At 34.5% G+C, this 21882-nt stretch overlaps 1 protein-coding gene across 8 annotated transcripts in view; it reads right to left on the bottom strand.

The window, feature by feature from the left end:
- The window catches only part of LOC143242764 (transforming growth factor beta receptor type 3-like), a 120608-nt gene that overhangs the window by 14699 nt on the left and 84027 nt on the right, over window positions 1–21882 (bottom strand). For all 8 annotated transcript variants that reach the window (XM_076486265.1, XM_076486276.1, XM_076486292.1 and 5 more), the window contains 4 exons: window positions 20238–20409; window positions 5758–5884; window positions 2779–2977; window positions 1450–1636 (listed from right to left, as the gene is read on the bottom strand). In XM_076486265.1, the coding sequence (XP_076342380.1) occupies window positions 1450–1636; window positions 2779–2977; window positions 5758–5884; window positions 20238–20409 (685 nt within the window). The remainder of the gene's footprint in view (window positions 1–1449; window positions 1637–2778; window positions 2978–5757; window positions 5885–20237; window positions 20410–21882) is intronic.

Here is a 21882-nt window from a genome sequence, read left to right as displayed (position 1 = left end):
TAAAAAAGCTGTTTTAATTTTAACAGTCTATCTCTAAAAAAAATCTACATGTAGGTCACCTGGGATATTTGTTTAATGATGCATCTAGAAAGATATGGATTTGATAATATTAATAATACATAACAATGATAGAGAAGTACTCTAAATGAAAATGAAACTATATAACATGAGAACAAATTTATGTTTAATAACTATCAATATACATATTGTTATATTCTATAATAAAACAGGGCTGCTGAGAGCTTTTGGGAGCCCCATGAAACTTTCCCCAACCTCCCTAATCTCTCAGTGAGCCTGTACACATCCACAAAAACTAGAAATGAAACTTCCATTTTCCACAACAAAAGTGGAAATGTTGATCCTTCTGCCTTCATTTTGAACATGCCAAATTTTATGCACTAATATATTTTCACTTGCAATTTCCTGATGAAATTATTGTGTATATTTCATCAACAACACTTATATTATCATTATGAAAAAATGTATACAAATCTCCTAATTTATCAGCATAACAAGTTTTAATTATAACAAAAAAAGTCCTAGCTAAAGTAAAATAATAAGTATAGGATACAATTTTTGATACAACAGAAAAGGAAAAGTTAAATGTTTCATTGAGAGGACTTGTTACGAATATTTTAAATTAAAACAATCTAAACCTCAGTGGATAACATTCACATGCTTTAGTTTTCCACAAGTAAGAGTTGATGACCTAAGGTCATCATATTCTTTACAATAAAATCTAGGAAACAAACAAATTAATAGGTTATCTTTCCTGAAAATTTCTGTTGAGCATCTTAGTAACATTTTAAGCTTTATTAAAAACATTTTTTTATAAATAAACAACTGTTATTAAAATTTCAACAAATGAAATGTTATTACACAAGATAGGAACTGTAAGCAAAAGTATTAATTTAAACTCGATGTAACATCAGTTTGGATCACCAACAATACCCCAGAAGGTTTGCAGCTTGACAACTTATTGTTATATATTGTTATATTGAAGGTTTACATGATGATAAAACACTACAGAATATAGACAAGAACTTTTGAACACATAAGATCTGCAGGTAAGAAAAAAAATAATTTTTGTACATTTGTACACTTCCTCAAAGTAGCTCCATCGCATTTTCTCTTTTAAGTCATTATACTAAATGCTCTTTGCCCATTTGTCATAATTTTCAAATTACATTACTTGAATTAATACAATTATCAAATTCTCGTAAATCTCGTAATTATAACAATTATTTAATTTTACTTTTAATTATGTAACTTCACCTTTCTATTGAGTGTAGAAGAAAAATACAAATGAACTTTTTCATTCCATTAATTTTTACTTTGGTTCCTACTTATATATTTAATATTATTATAAATATTCTTTAATTTTAATTTGAATAGTAACATTCAAAGATCTTACGTTTTAGACAACTTTGGAACATTAAGATTACTTACCCACAGTTTCTCCGACAATCATAATGTTAATTCTATTTGCCATGTCAGTTTCCATGATTGTAGATATGTTTCCAAAAGCTCTAGTCATTTCTGACACCAGCTCCTCGGTCTCATTGGAAAGACTTTGTACACGGACCTGTATAAACTGGAAGTCAGGGACTGACCCTGGAGTAACCTGATGTTCAGCCTACATAAAACAATTTAAAAATCAGAGAGGCATTATTATTATTATTACATTTGGTAAGTTTATACCTGGGATTAAGTTAGCTCTGCAAACTTGGTTGTCTATAGAATGCCATTGTTTTTCTTCAAATTGACTTCCTGAACTTTTCTCATATCAGACTTATCAAAATAAGTTTTAATAGGTTTTTCTGTAAGCTTAATATCATAACATAACATTGTGGTTCTCACATTTACATTTTATCAAATGGACTTTGACAGTGCAAATAAAGTTTTGTTGGTTTTTGTATTTGACAAAAAAATAAGTTTCACTTAAATATTGATATACTTGACACAAAGTATAGTAGAACACACATTTGAATCAATTAACTTTTATCAAGAGAAATTTCTCAAACAGTTCAATAAATACAAATCATCATTTTCAAAAATTTTAAATTATAATATACCACTATGACTGGTTACTCTTGCAAATTTGAAGACAGAGCTCATTTCGTTACAAACCTTGTCACACAGAATAAGCTATTTCATACATGTTACTTAGCATTTTCTGATAAAAGTAGTAAAATAAAACATTAACACAACTCTGGTACAATATAAATTTTGATGTTATACTTTATACCATAAGAGGTACAACAATCCAGTTACTGCACAGCAATATCCTACCACAAGATAACAAATGTGAACAGAAAATGTAGCAATTACTTTGGACAGCACAGAAAATTGGTTATTATACATTGTTATAGCTATTTTCTATCCTATAAAAAGCACTGTTTTAACTTTTTGATGTATGACATATTTACTGCACACATTACTCATTTAATGTGTTCTGTGATCATAAACAATAGAACACATTAAATGAACAATGTGTGCAAGAAATATATCTTGTTTATCAAAAAATTAAAACAATGCTACATTAAATGAAATGTATACACTCAACAATATTTACAAAAATGCTACATCAAATGGTTGGTATAAGTAATACTTTTTACACACTAAACAATATTTATAACAATGCTACATGAAATGGTTGGTATAAGTAACACTTTTTATGCACTAAAGAATATTTATAGCAATGCCACCTCACAAGAATAAGGAATATAAGGTAATATTTCCTTTCCAAATTGTAAACTAAAGTTCAACAATCCATACCACAACTTGAACAATTCCTTGTAAACCCCAGCTATCAATTCTCCATCTAACTGCTGAGATTGACTTCAAAATTAAAACTAAATCCTTGTTGACTATTGGTTTACTGGGAGTATTTGTCTCAGGTGCCCCTTGTGGCTGGAGGTGAATGACCACTTCATCAGATTCTCCTGCTGACCTCAATTTCACTATGTGGACATCCCTGATAACAGTATAATTAAACAAAGTAATCAGTGAATTCATATTCTCATAGAAACTGTTTTACTGTAGTTCATTATATACTGAAACAGATATTTATATATTTTTACTTTTTCTTTAAAAATGTTTTTTAAATGTATAATAAGAGTCAATAACAACTTAACATAGAAAACTCAAAAACACTAGAGTTTACACTTCTGGTATAGTTCAAAATGCAATAAAACTTTGTTTAAAACTGGTCTTAGCAAAGTACTTTGTAACTAATTTATAAGGAAACCAAAAGCTCTTAAATGAAATGTTAGAATAAATAGAAGTTGTATTATAAAAAGTTGAGTTTAACCATGGAAGCTGAGAAAGCAGAAAACTTTATTTTGAACTAATAACAAAATGATCAAACAAGGCTATCAAGTTCACTTCATTTACCACTATATTCAATTGTTGTGTTTTCGTTGTTTTTTTCTTAATTTCGCGCAAAGCTACACAAGGTCTATCTGCGCTGGCAATCCCTAATTCAGCAATGTAACACTACAGAAAAAGCATCTAGTCATCACCACCCACCGCCAACTCTTGGGCTACTATTTTACCAACTAAGAGTGAGATTGATCGAAATATTATAACGCCCCCACAGCTAAAAGATCGAGCATGTTTAATATGACGCGACCCTCAAATTATGAATCGAGCAAAAATAACTACCTGACTAATGTGAAGCCTCAGTTGTTATGTATTCTTTCCATATAGGTATACGAATGTTTTATCAAATTTCACTCTACTTTGCTCCTTCATCTTGAAAAAATATTTCAGCAAAAGCCCATGGTATAAGGATCAATTTAATGGTAACAGTAAATACTGTCGATACGATTTTAAAAAGTTAATGATATTTTGAGAGAATAACAGATTATTCACACGATACTTTAGTGCTAAAATATCCCACCAGATGACCATATGCACAGAACCAGGAAGCAAAGTAGCAGAATTAAAATATTGCCCAATGCTCACAGCAGATGGCGCTTGATAGAGGAAGAGGTACTTGGCTCAAAACATGTTTACAGAGAACATTCACTGAGGCCTCTCGCTGATCCGTTCCTGGAACTGGGCCAACAACAAGAGGTTGATGTTCTGTTTTCTTTTTTACCCAAAAGACCTTGAAGACCCTACACGCGATCTTACGACACCTAAGAACAACTGGATTTGATATATATATGCATGTAAACACACACACCAAGTTAAGCAATCATGCTAAGAAAGTCGAACAGGTGTTTCAGTTAGTATAAAACTGCATTTGATTGCCAGTATATTAAATATTTTGTATCTGATACTTCTATATAAAAGTGTTAGTTTATAAACATGAACAAACGCACATAACGCTGAATATTTGAACAACAAATACTGGTAACATATGAGAGAAAGAAACATTTGTCACTGTTGTAATTAGAACAATCTAAAAACTGTGCAACTTGTGATTCGGCCCGGCATGGCCAGGTGGGTTATGGCGTCCGACTCGTAATCTGACGGTCGCGGATTCGAATCCCCGTCGCACCAAAATGCTCGCCCTTTCAGCCGTGAGGGCGTTATAATGTGACGGTCACTCCCACTATTAGTTGGTAAAAGAGTAACCCAAGAATTGGCGGTGTGTGGTGATGACTTGTTGCCTTTTCTCTAGCCTTACACTGCTAAATTAGGGATGGCTAGCGCAGATAGCCCTCGTGTAGCTTTGCGGGAAATTTAAAAAAAAAAAAAAAATCTTGCAATTCCAAACCGGATCAAGTCTCCAAGCATCTGATTAGCAATCGTGTGAAAAAAAATCTTCTTAAATTTTCTTTGGTATTAATTCTTTATATCAGAATTAAAAGAATGTATATTTAATAAAGCGGAACCTACTTTTTAGAAAATTAAGGTTCTCTTATAGCAAAACCACATCGGGCTATCTGCTGAGTCCACCACAGGGGGACTCGATTTCCTGATTTTAGCAGGATAACGAAAAAAATCATTGTTTTAAATACACAATGTTTTGTACAAACTTTTACAATACTTTAACCTTCTTTACTTATTTTCGCATTACTTGAAATAATCGGTCAAAATTCCCACTAATAAACATCCAGGATTTTATGACTGGGGTGAAAATAAAAAGAAATAGTGAAAGAATAAATTACACGAGCTAGTGAATTCAGAGAAGCAGGCAACTATAGCCACACAATACGTCCTATAACAACTAGAGTCAATACACAAATTGGTAGTCTGAAACATAATCAGATTAGCGTCACAAGGTTGAAATCCACCACGGTTAGCTGTTCAAGAAAGGAAATTAACAAGACGCCGCTGGTGATCTTTAGTACGTCACTCTCGAGCTATTCGTCAGTAATTATATTTACTTCAGTGTGCTGTTGTAGATTTCAGCTTACATGCAAACATGACGGAGTTCGCTCAGTTTTTATCACCAATTGACTTAACATAAAGGTTTCACACTGCAAACATGAATGAAGAAGATGTGTTTCCATTCTCTTGTGAGAAGATACGTAAAAACAAAATTTAAAATTTGGTGTGTACAAACACGAATCTTAGAACATTAAAATCGCGAGTTAAGATAGCTGTTTCTACGAATATTATTGTTAGTATTACAACTTTCACACACACACACACACACACAAGTATAATGCTGCGCAGACAGCCCTTGAGTAGTTTTGGGCGAAATTTAAAAAAAAAAAAGTATAATGTTGAAACATGCGCGTTGCGCGTAATATACGAAATATCACGAGATGTGAACGTGACCAACGCACAACGACATACCTGCTGCTAGGTGAGATGTTTTGTAACACTGTACAACCAGAGGCAGGCTGAGACTGAATGAAAGACGCTTCCACGTTGTCAACCTTAACCTCACTGGTAACCTCACACGACTCAGGAGACCTGCTGTCTGAAAAAGTGAAAAATGGTGCTTAGAACACGCACTAAAATTAAAGTAAATGGATGATAAACCATAATCAAAAACCACTATTTTAAATATTATTTTATAAGAACATCACAAGGATAAAATTCTACGACTCGCATCAATGTAGTTCTTTAGAAACATAATTACCACAAAGAGGCGCTAACGTGAGGCACATTTTTTTATTTGTTATCATCTGACTAAATAACAGATATCGATATGCTTTTAACTAGGGGGTATATCTGAGCTTTTGAACAGCATTTACGTATACTATTTAAACACTAAATGTTTCATGCGTTCACATTTTTCTTGGCAGCATAGTTCTTAACAGTGTACGATTCACACAACAAGAGTTTAATAAAACACAAAATCAAACTCACCAACTACTGATAGGAAGTCGGTAAAAAGTGAGTGATTTTCCCAAATGGATCAACCAATGGTCAACGACATAAAATCAATTTGGTAATTTTGAGATTAAAAAGTAAAAGAGCACTTCTTTCTGTACAAACCGTTTCTAAGTATTAAGTTACTAAACAGAATTCATAATTTCAGATCAATGTATTGTGCGTAAGGTTGTGGAGAATGAATATTTATCGTTGTCATGGTTACTTGGGAAGTCAACTACACGATCGCCTAAAGCTAATTGTCAGTTAGTACCTATATTCTTTAGTAACGAGGGGCAGGTCCGAGAACTTATAGCGGTAAAAATTAAGTTTCAATACCTGTAGTTGGTAAAGCATAAACAGCCCATTGTGTAGCTTTGAGCTAAATAACAGACCTTGTATTACGACAGTCTTTATAGAAACCTAATAATTAATAATTAGGTTTGGGTGATCGCATAGGCCACTAAATATCACAAGGACGATTCACTATATAATGCATGTACTTCATAGAAAAACAAAACAGTATTTTGTTTATATGGTGCTCAACATATTCTCCAATCAAGAAGACGCAGTAACTCTGTTTTATACGCGTAAAATTTCACAAACACTAAAGGGAAAGCAAAAAACAGTACCTACCGGCAACTCTTGATTTCTCATTATCTAACTGAATAGTGAAATTCAACCACTATTCTTATAGCGCACTCAAGGTTTCAGAATCAGAACAAATTTTTGTGTCAACGGGACGCGAGCCATGAATCCACGGATTCCGAACAAACTGAGCATTAACTGACTCGGCTACACAACAGTTATACTTGAAAAACCTTTTGACTATTGAAACACTGGGTTCACAGCCCTTGACTCAAGCTGACGTGTATTAAAAACATTTAACCTTCACTTTTACACTTGGCTTTTATTTCTGTTCAAAGGCGTCAAAGCGCCCCAAAAATATTTGGAGAGAGAGATGGAAACATTCAATACGGTATGTTGATACACTAATATGCGTGCGTACGTACGTACGTTTCCTAATGGACATGTAAAAGTTGCGTACTTTGTGTGACCCAGTTGAAAGGTCACTCAATAGTAATAGGTAGGTATGGTTTCGTATGAAATATAATTCCATATATCTAGAGACGTATATAACACGTAACGGACCCCACGGCAAAGGAAGAATGAACAAATCAAAATAAAACGATAAAATAATCCGACATTTAATTGTTTCACCAATAAGTCACTTTAGAAATTGTAGCTGTGGTTTATTTAATTTGTATGTGTAAATTCTACTCAGTAAATTACATAAACACGTGCGCAGTCCGTGTAATGAGCCAAAGGGGCCAGAAAGTGAAAAAAAAATCTTACTCCCGGGTCTCATTGATTTCCGGGACCCGTAGCAATGCTGAGGTTTCTACAATGTTATTTACGTAGAGTACGCAGTACGTAGAGCATGTATATAATACTCACAGAAGAAACTAAAAGCTATCTTCATCGTCAGTCAACCAAAGTTATCCCAGAAACAGTCACGAATAAAGTCTAGTTCGCTTCATCCAGCACTGATGCTACGGGGTTTGCTTGAAAAAAAATCTTTAGCGCAGAGGAAAAAGCATTCACAAAAATAGTTTTTTTAAGCGCAAGACTATACAACGGGCAACCTGTGCTACGTTTACCGGGGAAGAATTAAACACCGAATTTTAGTGTTATAAGTCCAAAAACGAATAACCTGACACGCCGGTGGATAAAAAAAAGAAGAGAGTTAAAATGAAATAATTACAAGAGTGCTCAGTGGATCTCTCCCCTACCACAGACAGGTACACCTAATGACTTTTTATGTTGATTGGATGATTTCTGTATCCCATCGAACAAGAAGCTTTTTTCTTATTTTTTAATCTGATGATGCAGAGCAACCAAGGCTTTGGATAGAAAGATTTTCTCGAGAATTGGTAACACTAAGAACGGTTGTACTTTTTCAGCAACTCGAATCATTAAAACATTCAACGTGTACCAAATACAATACGTCATTAAAATATGTACAGGAAACCTTTCTAGCAGGATACGAACTGCCCACTGTTCATTCAACCGTTTCAAAACTGTGAGGGAGTGGGGGATAGAGAGTAGATGCTTGTTTGTTAATTTCTCGCAAAGGTACACGAGGGCCATCTACACTAGCCGTCCCTAATTTAGCAGCGTAAGACTAGAGGGAAAGCAGCTAGTCATCACCACCCACCGCCAACTCTTGGGCTACTCTATTGCCAACGAATAGTGGGATTGACTGTCACATTATAACGCCCCCACGGCTAAAAGGACAAGCATGTTTGGTGTGACGGGGATTCGAACCCGCGACCCTCAGATTACGAGTCGAGTGCCTTAACCACCTGGCCATGCTGTGCCGGCTACTCTTTTACCAACGAAAAATAGGATTGACTGTCACACCATAACATCCCAACGGCTGAAAAGATAAGCATGTTAGATGACGGAATTCGAAATTGCAACCCACAAATTATGAGTGGAGTGATGTAACAACCAGGTCATGCCAGGCCCGAGGCACTTCGATGTTTGTTTGTTTTACTTTTTTCAATTTTATATTACGTTAGAAATTGAACAAAAATATTAAGTATACACTGGTTTAAAAACAGTCCATCAAAGCATGTTATAAACCATAAACAAAGTCAGTTTTCAATGACAAAAGTAAAAATCAAATTGTTAAGATTAGCTAGGTAAATATAAAAAGAAAGTGCTTACGGCGGCGTAACGTATTCTCTCTCCAACTTTTATTAGCTACATAACGAGTAAGTGTCCTTATGCGTCAATTTCCAAATATCAAAGCATTAACGACATGTTACCATGACGACATATTCTATTGCGTACAATATCTCATTTAAGTGATCCAAAACAATTCGATTTCTGCTCTTTTCTAAGCATTATGAAATTAAATACCCATCTACCAACACATGATAAAAATATACAATTGTAAGTGTATATAGATAATGCCTTGACACTTTTAAAACGCACAAGGAAAATCGACTTTTTTCATATTAATGCAAAATGTTGGTAACAGTAATCATCTTCAGATCTTTTTAGCGACCCCCCTCCCCCCACAAAATACAGCTGTTAAATAATACTTGGACATATATATTAAAAATAAAGAAAAGAAAATGGGCAGATTAAAAATAAACGCCAATTTCATAAGGCGTCACCGATATTTGCTATCAATTACAAAAAAAAAAACTTCGTAAATGCAATGTTTAGGAGTGATAGTGTAGCATACATCCATTTGATCTGATATACAAATCATACAGCGATGTTTATTCTAAACGGGACATATACAAAAGCCATATATACATATTTTATATATATATATATGCACAGGCTCTAAGACCCTAACAAATACAATATTGTTTGTTTTTTTAAGAGATGAAATATATCATCTAAGTCGCAGTTTTAAAATTAATGATTTGAGATAAAACATAATATATAAAACATTAAACGACCGGCACTGTATAAACGTGAGCTTTCTCAGAAAATTCCCAAACGCTAGAAAACAAATTCAGAAAAAGAAAAATCTGGGTGGCGAAGTCGACGTCCGGAGATTCACAGGTGTTTAACCACAGAAAATCAATCATTTCCACAGTAATTAGTACAGACAATTTAATAACATTTTTATGAAATGGATATGTAAATGTTAAAGCAGCACTATGTGTCGCTGAATGTGCGAGGCGTGGCGCCACAAGTGATATGCTTAATATTTTTATATTTGGTTCGCAACGAATTACTAATGCCGCGATAATTAGGCTTTTAGCTAAAGCGATTTCACAGCACCAGTCGAGATGGATGTCAACGTAGCGATGTTATTAGATGATGCACAGCCAAATGATCACAGCATTTCGAAGGAGGAAACCTATAACGTTCTTCAAGAAGGCAGAAATATTTACACAATAAAAGCATTCGGGATAACAACAAGCTCTGAAACCATAATCTCAGCTAATTCAATGCTTTCATCTGCAAAGAGGCTGCTATGATATCGAAAGAGAACCCTCTAACCCTTATCACACACACACGCGCGCGCGCGCGCAAACACATTTCATGCTACCGTTAACAACGAAACAAGCAAGGATTTAGAGATTATGAAGGATCATCAGCCACATCTCAAAATCAGTGGAGGTTTCATGATTAGAATTCCATCAGAAACTGAAATCACACAAATGTCCTTTGATTACACGGAATGATGCACCATTTTTGGGCTAATCTTATATATATTGGGTTGAGGAATAATTCGTGAGCGTTTTTTCAAGTTAACAAAATATATTCATAAATGAAACGCTTTCGCAAAATATTTCATGCCATTTGGTAGATAATTTTTTGCTCTAATAGATGGTGTGTTTGATTTTCATATGTCTTTAATTTTTGCTTTCATTTTCAGCTCATTAAATGGAATGTCAAGTGGACAAAATCGAGCATTTTCGACACCATCTGCTTTTCGCATTTAATTTCTTGCAATTTAGTTTAAAACAATGCATACTATATACCTAGGTATTACATGAAATAAAGTATCATAATAAATGTTTTGGGTGTAATGTGTTCATGCATTGAAGTATTGTATAGTCTTGCATGTAATGCTTGAATGAAATTATTTAAAAACGCTCACGAATTATTCCTCAACCTAATAAATACTTTTCATCTAATGTAACAAAGTTTTAGCCTTCAGTTAACCAATAACTTGATCTATATGCCAATTGCACAGAAAATGTAATACAGAATGAAAAATACTTGAATATCGGTGCAGGTGTTTACTTCTACAACCGGTGCCTGTTATCTATTTCCTCATGGATTTCATTAGGTAGGTAGATACCAACAGGAAGCAAGTGATAAAAGGCACGTCTTTGATCATACCAACATAAATTTAAACAGAACGTAAGCAGAAACTGAGACATAACTAGAAGCTAAAAGTATTCTAACGATTTGGTTTGGTTTGGTTTGAATTTCACACAAAGCTGCTCGAGGGACACCTCCTTACCAATCTGAAATTTAGCAGCTATAGACGAGAGGGGAGAAAGATGCTCAACACCACCTACTGCCAATTATTGGGCTACTCTTTTACTAACGAATATTTATAGGATTAATTATTTCATTACAATACCGCCACGACTAAAAGGACAAGCATGTTCGATGGAACGGGGATTCTAACACGCGACCCGTAGATCGCGAGTCGAGTAGCGTAACAGCCACGCCATGACAGGCGATTACTAAAGCTTAGCAAAATCGCCGATGGCTAAATATGATGTTTTAATATACTAAATCAAAACCAAAAACGTTATTGGAGCTGATCACAAGTATGCCCAACATTAAACCAACAACAACAGAGTTATGAAATAAAAATGTTCTTAACTCCCCAAAAAATAAAATATTTTTAACCAACCAACGTTTATCCTTTGATGCTTCACAATTCTGGCAATAGAGTGGTTCAGCCGTAACGGCGAAACGTCGGTTAAATTATTCGTGACGATGAGAAAACCAACTTGTAGAGACAATTATATATTTAATCCCATTATTCGTTGATAAAAGAATAGCCCAAGAGTTGGCAGTGGGTGGTGATGATTAGCTACCTTCCCTCTTGTCTTACACTGCGAAAATTAGGGACGACAAACGCAGATAGTCCTCGTGTAGCTTCGCATGAAATTTAAAAAACAACAATAAAAAACAAACCTTCCAGTAGGATCTACAATTTCAGAAAAAAATATTTTTGATTCTTTCTTTTCGTCAAAACTTTAAAAACTTGTTATGCGTCCCCCGCAGAAAAAAGTACCAAATACAGAGATTCAATCAGTAATGCTTGCTTAAAAATAAATAAATAAAATAGCTTTTGTGACACTTAGATGGGTCCCCTGGTGGGCTTATTACAAGTTCAACTCAATGATGTAGTATCATCGATATCGAATTTTTATCGTATCATCAAATTCAGACAGATCTGTATTTCAGAAGCTATGTGCTTGTCGTCTGTAGATACAATATACTCAATTTACCGACGAGTATCAAACCAAAAGCAAAATTTATTTCAATACCAACTTAATATTCAATACAGCCATTCACTATATTTATAACCCTATGGGCACTCGTTCGAAGTTGCTTGTTTTTATACTTTGAAAATAAAATCTGTCGGACGTTCCCGATTGAAAAATGGAAGCCGCAAAGAACAGAATAAAAATGCCGCCAACTTCTCCACCAAATCTCCTGAGATGCCAATCAAACTTCGTGGAGCACCACATAAACCGTGCCCCTGGAGTTTAAAACACTTTAGAATTACCATTCTCAACTGTACGATAACATTATACTTCCCTATTTTTTCACATTCTTCTAGACACTCTTGTTTGGAAAAACACTTACCGTGTTTCACTCTCAGTGCTGGCCGTTGCTTTCTCGTCTTCTTGTGATCGCCGACACGTTCTTACTTTGTTTATCACCCACTGCGTTATTTTCTGTTTCACTATCTTACTCCGTTCTTACTCAGATTAGTAGTTTTCATTCTTCAGTCTCACCATTTTATTTTACCAAGTTTTAATTTCTTTTCAGCTATAAAATTCTCGATTGATTTTTATTTGTAAACTAAATATTATTTCACCATATTCTATATTAAAACTTGGCTTCAACTACGAGTCTTTTTCCGTATTCCGACTACTTACACAGAACCCCTGTAATTCATCTTTTCATTCAAGCTCATCACTCTAGCTTTGTAATTCCTATTTTCCATTCCAAGTTTTAATGACTTTTCCTGTTTTAACTTTTGTTTCAGTGGTTAAATATTTTTATATTTCTTTAAACATTTTCTGCTCGAACCTCCCATTGCTTTTCTCAAGCTTATTTTACATTCGTCTGGCTTATTAACTTGATACCCAATTTTATTCGTAACTGAGAGATCCCACGATCCATGACTTATTACTCATTTCCTTCACAGGATCTCACTTCCATGCTTTGAAATTTCTACGTTCTCTTGGTATTTTTAATTTCACTTTTATTTCCTTCCATTTATTCTTATCCTACCAATTTTATTGTTTTACTTTTTTAATTAAACATCTACCTGTAATTATTCCATTATCTTTCTTATTTCGGGATATAAACTTTGCTCTGTTTATTAACGATGTTTATGTTAAACATTTTTTTTCATTTTAACCTGTTCATTTTCTTTTAAAACTCACTAAATGTCTGACACGTTCTCTTTTATCTTTGTTTCTTCTTCTAAACTTGTCACCTCGATCATCACATTACATACGTTTTTCATTCACAGTTATTGTTGTTAGAAACTTTCCAGTGTTGTTATATTATTAACACTACTCACAACAATATTTTATAAACAAGACCCAGTATTGTTGAAGTGTTTTCGTCCTAATATCTGTTACTGTTTCTTTTCCCAATTGATTTCAAGTGGAGTAGATTCTCTTCTTAAAGCTACATCTATCTCGAGCTTATTTTTAATTTTGTCACCCAAACATACTGACAAATTTCAAAATTACACGTTTAACATATCTCATTTTCCAATATCATAAAACGTATTAAATGGAGTTTAGAAAATGCTTTAAATTTTTTTTTTGAAATTGTTTAATCTTAATATGCTTAACGGAAGTTCATATATATGATAGTGCATATCTCTGTGTGTGTCCACTCACTTCTTGAATGAAAGAGGTATTGGAACACACGCTTTATTACCACGAGTAAATATAATACGAGGCATAGAGCATGCCCTAGAAGTAGGAACGAATTACAAAACGAAACCTGCAAGTGCATGGACATGTACAAACTTTACCAATGTATCGATTATCGCCGTAGGTTAAAAGCAGATTATACACACGAAGGTTTCGTTCAGAAGAAGGCTGTATCAGTTCTTTCCACCAGTTCGTTCCAAGACACACTGATCAACTGCATGACTCAATTACAAATAAAGATTCAACACATTCTTGTTTCATACTGAGTTTGAAATTAGGAATTTGCAGCTACAAAAAATGACCCCCCCCCAAACATTCAAAGTAATTGCGACCACTTCATTTATTCCTCTTATTGGCAATTCTTAAGTTTTCAGGCCTTTCGGAAACCCTTTTGGCTCGAGTCCTCCAGAAACTGCAGGGACTGTGGAGGGGCATTTACGCTACTGAGCTTAATCGTAGAAAGAAAAGGGTAGGTGGAAACGTTAATTAAAAAGTACCCACAGTTTCTTGAGGCATACTGATTCGTGTAGAAGCTGTCAAAGTACATCCTGTATGTTACAGATCTAGCGACCAATGGAGAGATTGACCGTCAACACGTTTCTATGCGAAGGTGTATTTGTACTCTCCCACACACGCGTGCACACGAGATTTGACATCCTGCAACCTACGGCTTCTAGTGAAAGTCCACAAACACCTGTAACTGAATCTTATTATATCCCACTGGTCGTCTTCCAGAAACGGAAAAAGTGAACATTTTTTTCGCTGCATCCAGTTAACCGATACATTATTATTTGAGTTCAACTTGAACTGACATGTATGATACCCGATGTACACATGGCTCGATACGTGTTTAAAATGTGATAACGCACAACGACTAACGCCGATAACTGCGATAAGTTGACATTTGTTTTAGTGACGCTACAGGTGTATAAAGTTTATGATTTAAGCTTTTCAATCGCAAAAGTTGATATACCGTCTATACCAAATAATTATAGTAATAGATAGCGTTGCTGTAAGGATTTTTAAAGTATTTGAATACAACAAACAGGAATACTGTAGTTTCCTTCAGTCATTTTTAAAATGATTAAACCACAAATACTTTCTTGTCAAAGAAAAAACCGACAAGCCAGTGGCTTTTATACCATCACCAAAGTAAAACGTTACTTATGCTAATCAACTCAACTTAAATAAGTCTCATGTTCTTACGATACTCACCCTCTGCTAATGTTTCAAGCATTCTGTTCAGTAACGTCTCACGCTTTCAGTTCTTTGTGCTGCAAAGTTCTGTTCAGTTACGTCTCATGCTTTCAGTTCTTTGTGTTGTTAAGTTCTTATAAAACATTCAGTTTGTGTACAGTTTTAGTCTATATACACTGCTGGCTAAAATCTTAAGGCCAATGAACATAAAGAATAAAATATGTATTTTGTTTTGTTAGACTCAAATAAGTGGTTGAGAGCTTCGAAATATGAAAATAAGAAAAGGGGGAAAAAAAACTTTTTTAGTATTTAATGAGGAAAATGTAAACACTGTGAAATTAGCCTTAATACTAGCTGGTCAAAAATTTAAGACCATACCAAAAAAAAGTCCTAAACAGGGTAGGAAATGCCCAACAAGAGGTTTCAGTAGTGAGTTGCACGGCCGTTATTGCGAATAATTGCATAAATTCGGTTTGGCATGGTCGATATAAGCGTTTGCAGAAGGCTGGCTGGAATGTTATTCCAAGTGGTGAAGATGGCTTCACGAAGATCATGCACTGTTTGGAATTGGCGTCCATTTCTATAGACTTCCCTTGCCATCCACCCCCAAACATTTTCAATTGGGTTTAGTTGGAGCGAACACGCTGGACGGTCCAAAATAATCACGTTATTCGCCATGAAAAAGTCCTTTGTCATGTGGGCATTGTGGATTGCACCGTTGTCTTGCTGAAAGATCAGTTATTTCCACACAAGCGAGGGCCTTCAGTCAATAATGATGCTCTCTCCAACATGCCAATGTAGCCAGTCGCTGTTTGACGCCCCTGTATAACCTAAAGCTCCATTGTTCCATGGAAGGAGAAAGCACCCCAGATCATGACGTAACCTCCTCCACTGTGTCGTGTAAAAAATGGCTCCGGTAGGATATCTTAATCGTGCCAGTAACGTTGGGAACCATCTGGGCCATTCAGGTTAAATTTTTTCTCATCAGAGAACAAAACCTTCGTCCACTTTTCTACATCTCATGTTTGGTGCTTCTCAGCAAAGTTTAACCGAGCTGTTTCGTGGTGTGGAAGGAGGCATGGGCTTTGAAAACGTTTACGGTGTTTAAAGCCTTTCTCTTGTAGATGCAGTCTTATTGTTCTTGAGCTGCATTATGCGTCCGTAAGGGCTTTAATCTGATTCGACAATCAGCTGGTGTCGAATCCTCCTGCACAACGCCGGCGAAATTTTCTTGGGCCGATCACTTGAAATTCTCGTTCCGTATCCCTCAGGGTCTTTTAAGAAATTTGCAACAGCAGTTTTACTATGCCCAATCTCACCAGCGATGGCATGTTGAGAGAGGCCTTGCTTTTACAGCTCGTCAATTCTGCCACGTTCAAACTTTTTCAACTTTTTAGCCTTTGTCATGTTTTTACCCAATGTAACACAGGAGACAGCAGTGGGAGATGTTACCGATTAACGTTTCGTTTCAGTACGGTCTTAAACTTTCGACCAGCTAGTATTTAGGCTAATTTCATAGTGTTCACATTTTTTTCTATTAAATGTTACAGAAGTTTTTTATTTTTATTTTCCCTTTTCTTATTTTTATCTTTCAAAGCTCTATTCAAATAAGTGGTTGAGCCTAACAACGCAAAATGCATATGTTTTCTTTATGTTCATTGGCCTTAAGATTTTGGCCAGCAGTGTATGTGTGTCACTGTGTGTATGTATAGGTATGATTATACAGATTTTATCCACGTATAGTCGTATCTATAGATATGTAAAGCTTTAATATATGTACATGCAAAGTAAAATAAAAAGAAATCGAAAGGTTTGTTTGTTTTGAATATAGGGCAAAGCTATGACGGCTATCTGCACTAGCCGTCACTAATTTAGCAGTGTAAGACTATAGGGAAGGCACGAGCATGTATGATGTGGCGTGGATTCGAACCCGCGATCCTCGGATTACGAATCGAGTGCCTTAACCACCTGGCCATGTTAGGCCTGAAATCGAAAGGAAGGACTGTTTTAAAAATAGCAAATCCAAACCTATGACTAATGATATTTTCTAGTGAACTTCAGGAGATATTTTACTTGTTACCCACAAGTGATAATACCTTATTATTATTGGTATTACTGCTTCTTTACTTTGAACCTTTCTACAATTGTCTGTATGCAGTGAAGGGTGATATATATGTGGGGCGTCGTGGCCTTGAGCACCAACATTTCGCTCTTTTAATTTCTATTTGTTTTAATTATTTTATTATTATTTATAAATTTCTTCATGTGAGACTGGCGGACGGAGGTTAAGACTGATAGACAGTGTATCCCCACCGTAATGTTGGCCATACTTTTGCAGTCACCTCCAAAACCTAGGGCACATTTTATAACCCACATTATAGCCTGCACCTTGGTGATGCTTTTGATTTGTGCAGCATTTTTTTTTTTTTTTGTTTACTATATACGTAAGGAATGTACTGTATGTACTATACATTAAATTGTTCTTGGTTCATTTCATTCTTTTAATGAACGGACGCTCAGAAGAGGTGGTGGAGGCTTGAGGATCATACCTTTCCTTACCCTCGACTCCTCTTCAAACTTCCTAATTGAAAGGTTGTTTTACCCTCCCCTTCTGTCCTATAGGCCTTTTGTTAACAAGAAAATTCCACTTGTAACTACTTCCTAAAAGAATCGAACTCCCCTACCAAAATATCGAGAGGAAAGTAGTCGATGGGAAAAAAATCGCATAAATACTTTAAATCTTTTAGAAAACAATGGCAGTAATTACGTTAGGAGAAATTTTAACGTTCGCTTTGTTTTCCTTTTTTTTTTGTTAGTTTAATGATAAATCTACGTTTCTCTCCTTAATTTAATCATTTGTCGTTTTCGAAACAAGCGGGTTTCAAAGAATCGATTCAGTCCCTAATTAGGCTTAACGAGTTAGGCTATAACATTCTGTGCGTTAATATCTTTGGTTTTACACAATCAGTTCATAAGGGATAGACAGTGCTCGGGGCAGAAGTTTTTTAATATTTATCTGTCTTATTTAATGAAATTAATATCTAGGTTTAGAAAAATCAGCTCAAGGGCATTCTTTATTCTTTTCTTTGACGCTCTCCATTAAGTGTATTTATGCTTATATTACCAGAACCTCGTGATTTTCGTATATTTTTGATAAAAGAAAATAAATTCTCTCACCATCAGAGATGCCACACGAGGCACAGCTGAAGTAATAACATACCACCAGTTTAACAAAATGTAATTATCTTGAGACATATGGATAGTAAAACTAGCAATAAGCGTTTACTTTTCTTCAAATAAAACGCGTCAATCTACTTAACCTACGAAAAAACAAAAACGTATAATTCTGTCGTGTTAAATATCACTGTTGACTTCAACTCGAGACTGAACGGATACATTTATAAACTAATTAACACCACTATTCTTATTTCGCAATGACTGTTTACTTCGTTTTTGTGTCCGTGTAAAATATTACATTAACGTTTTTTGTCATTGTTCAGAGGCGCCTTTTTTTTGTCGATAACTATGGTTAAAAACATAAACAGAGAGAGGCCATTTTTGCACCGGATAAACTGTTCAGGTGCAATAGTTTTCGTGTGTCACACACAAAGGCTTCCGTTTAGAGTCGTTCTGAGTGTGAGACGTAATTACAAACTGAACAATGTAGAACTGAAAAACGCGTAAGACGTGACTATACAGAACAGCACAACACGACAACTAAACAAAATCGTACAACACAGAAGTCTGAAAGAACACAAGTATACAGAACCGTACAAGACAGAAGTCTGAAAGAACACGACAACTATACAGAACCGTACAACGCAAAAGTCTGAAAGAACACAACTAAATAAAGCCGTACAACACATATAACACTAGAGTTAATTCTAATAATCAGATATTCAGTAATTAGGCAAGTTTAAACTCTTTATGTCACAAATATTAATAAAGCAACATGTTAAACCATTGTACTTGAAAACTTCATTACAATTTATTCATACAACAGTATTATAATTATAAAACAAGTCAACTTCAAACATTACATCTCCATATATACTTAGAAATAACAGAAATTTGGGTATCTGTTTGTCCCTTATCTAACTACTACGTAATGATAGTTTGGAACAAAGGCCATATTAATGGTTCGTTCACAATCCTCATCCACCTCCTAATATTGCCGTTACTCAGCCTTTAGTATCTTTGACGTAAGTTAAAGTTAATTACATTTTTAAGAACATAAAGTGAGAAAGAGAGCAGACATACGTCTTATATACATAGAGTGTGCCAGCATTCTCAATGAACGAATGCGATGAAAAACAAAATCCTTTTTTATTTCACAAGATCTTCATGAAAAATATTCCAAATAAAAATGGCTTCTGAAGACGTTAAAATGTGGTGTATGAAAGTCCAAAATAAGTAAATGAATTTAAACTATCTTAAAACCATTAGGTTTATATAAATGCAGCTGGGCCCAACTGTTGCTTTCCGAACACCGTTCTATGTATTTTTCTCTCTCAAAATATTCATTTTTTTAAACATTGGAAAATTCAAGTATTAGAAAAAATATATATATTTATTAATTTACCAACTGTCAATAAACAAATTAATATTACAATTTTCATCATAATATTATTCTAACAAGTTTAACGCAAAATTCACTTTGCAGCTTACAGTAAAACAGTTTTAAACATCAGCACAAAAACTACAATCTGGTAACTCATTAAAACATCATTTTAGAGTCGAGATAATTACGTTTTACACAAATACACACAAAAAGTTGGTCCAACATCATTTTACGTCGGTACGTTTCAGTTCGACAGGTTCATTTGAATAACGGTAAGAATCTGTTGGAGATTTTACACGCTGAAACTGCTAAACAAAACACAATAAAACAAACTAAACATTTAATCTCACAATGTGGTATGCTTTTAAAGATGCTACTTAGAATAATACGAAGAAATATTGTAATAAAATAAATAACAACATCTAAGGAAGACTATAAAAAAGCAGGAAAAACGCACCAAAAACCAAAACAAATTCTAATCTTGAGTCAAAGTTTCAACACAAAGCATGTCTTACCTATTCCAACCTTTAACACAACACTGTTAGCCATCCGGATTGTGGAAAAAGACGTCAAGGCTTTAAAATGACTTCTTGCCCAGTTCAAAAGCTTCCTTAAAGAGGACGTGGGCTTCTGTTGAAGTTCCAGTCGTAAAGAAACGCTGGAAACGACCTGGGATTCTTGGGTAACCTACAATATAAAGTTAACTATCAACTAAAGAAATATGTCCCTATGATTTAAAACAGAAATATATTGTACTTGGACAATATCTGCAGACAAGTATACTATATTAAATACATTAATCTAAGTAAGTATTTTAACTCTAGAATTACCCAATGGCATAATAAACACCACATTGGTTTTACCAAAATTTTTCTACATTATTTATGTACCAGATGCTTGTGAGTGCATGGATTTATTGGTTACAGAGTACCCAATACCATACAAATTTGGTGGTTACAGGTAGCATAATACCATACAAATTTGTTGGTTACAGGTAACCTAATATCAAATATATTTTGAGTCACAAAAACATCACTAATATTGCACTTGATTACTTCCGAATTCCCCTAAGTATGTTAAACAACAACAACGGATAATTGTGCCTAATCTGTTTGGTCGGTTCTTCAATACTGGTGTTCTTACAGATGAAAAAAAAATCAGGTAATAGTAGCAGTCAGTGGCCTGCAAAAGATTTACTGTCAAATTGATATCCTTGTTGCAACAATACTTTAAAAACAGTTTTTCTGGTATAACACAAAACATTCCAATCAGAGTCAAAACCTATAAAATCCACTCGTCTTAGGCCTAACATTTGCTGTCTTTATTATTATTAATATTATTATTATTATTGAGTACTGCCTTTACTCGATAGAGATAAATAACACAGTAACTTGTGTTTTTTGAATTAGTTCAATTTAATTTACTATACTTAACACTATCAATAAATACATTTATAATTTTATTCTACAACCTAACATTACCCATTTAAAAAAAAAAAACTTTTATAAGTATTTTGTTGAACAAAATGTCTACTGCAGTATATTTACATTCGCCTGTTGTTTATTTCCGTTAAAATGTAACTATTTCAAATAACAAGGTGCGTTCGCATTTTCAAGACAGACGAAAATTGATGGCCCGACATGGCTAAGTGGTTAAGGCACTCGACTCGTAATCCGAGGGTCACGGGTTCGAACCTCCGTCACACCAAATATACTCGCCCTTTCAACCGTGAGGGCATTTTATAATGTTACGGCCAATCCCACTATTTGTTAGTAAAAGAGTTGGCAGTGGGTGGTAATGACTAGTTGCCTTCCTTCTAGTCTTACACTGCTAAATTAGGGACGGTTAGCGCAGATATCCCTCGTGTAGCTTTGTGCGAAATTCAAAAAGAAACAAAAATGATTATAAAGATAAATGCAATATGTGGGCAGTGTAATAAATAAGTGGTGTAAATACTAATCGGTAATTTTGAGGACTAAAGACATATTGAACAATTTATACAAGAAAATACAGTGCCTTTGACAATGTCATTTAGACTTAGATTTTATAAATATGACTAAAAATATTTAACTAAACGGTATTGATTTTCAAACTTTCACAGTGGTTCAGTGGCATCTGAACCCAAAAAACTACAAAATGACAAACTTCGATAATTATTAT

This window comes from Tachypleus tridentatus, chromosome 2 (genome assembly GCF_004210375.1).
Source record: "Tachypleus tridentatus isolate NWPU-2018 chromosome 2, ASM421037v1, whole genome shotgun sequence".
Lineage (NCBI taxonomy): Eukaryota > Metazoa > Arthropoda > Merostomata > Xiphosura > Limulidae > Tachypleus > Tachypleus tridentatus.
The sequence above is the reverse complement of the archived record's forward strand: the minus strand, read 5'-3'. Positions and strand labels throughout refer to the sequence as shown.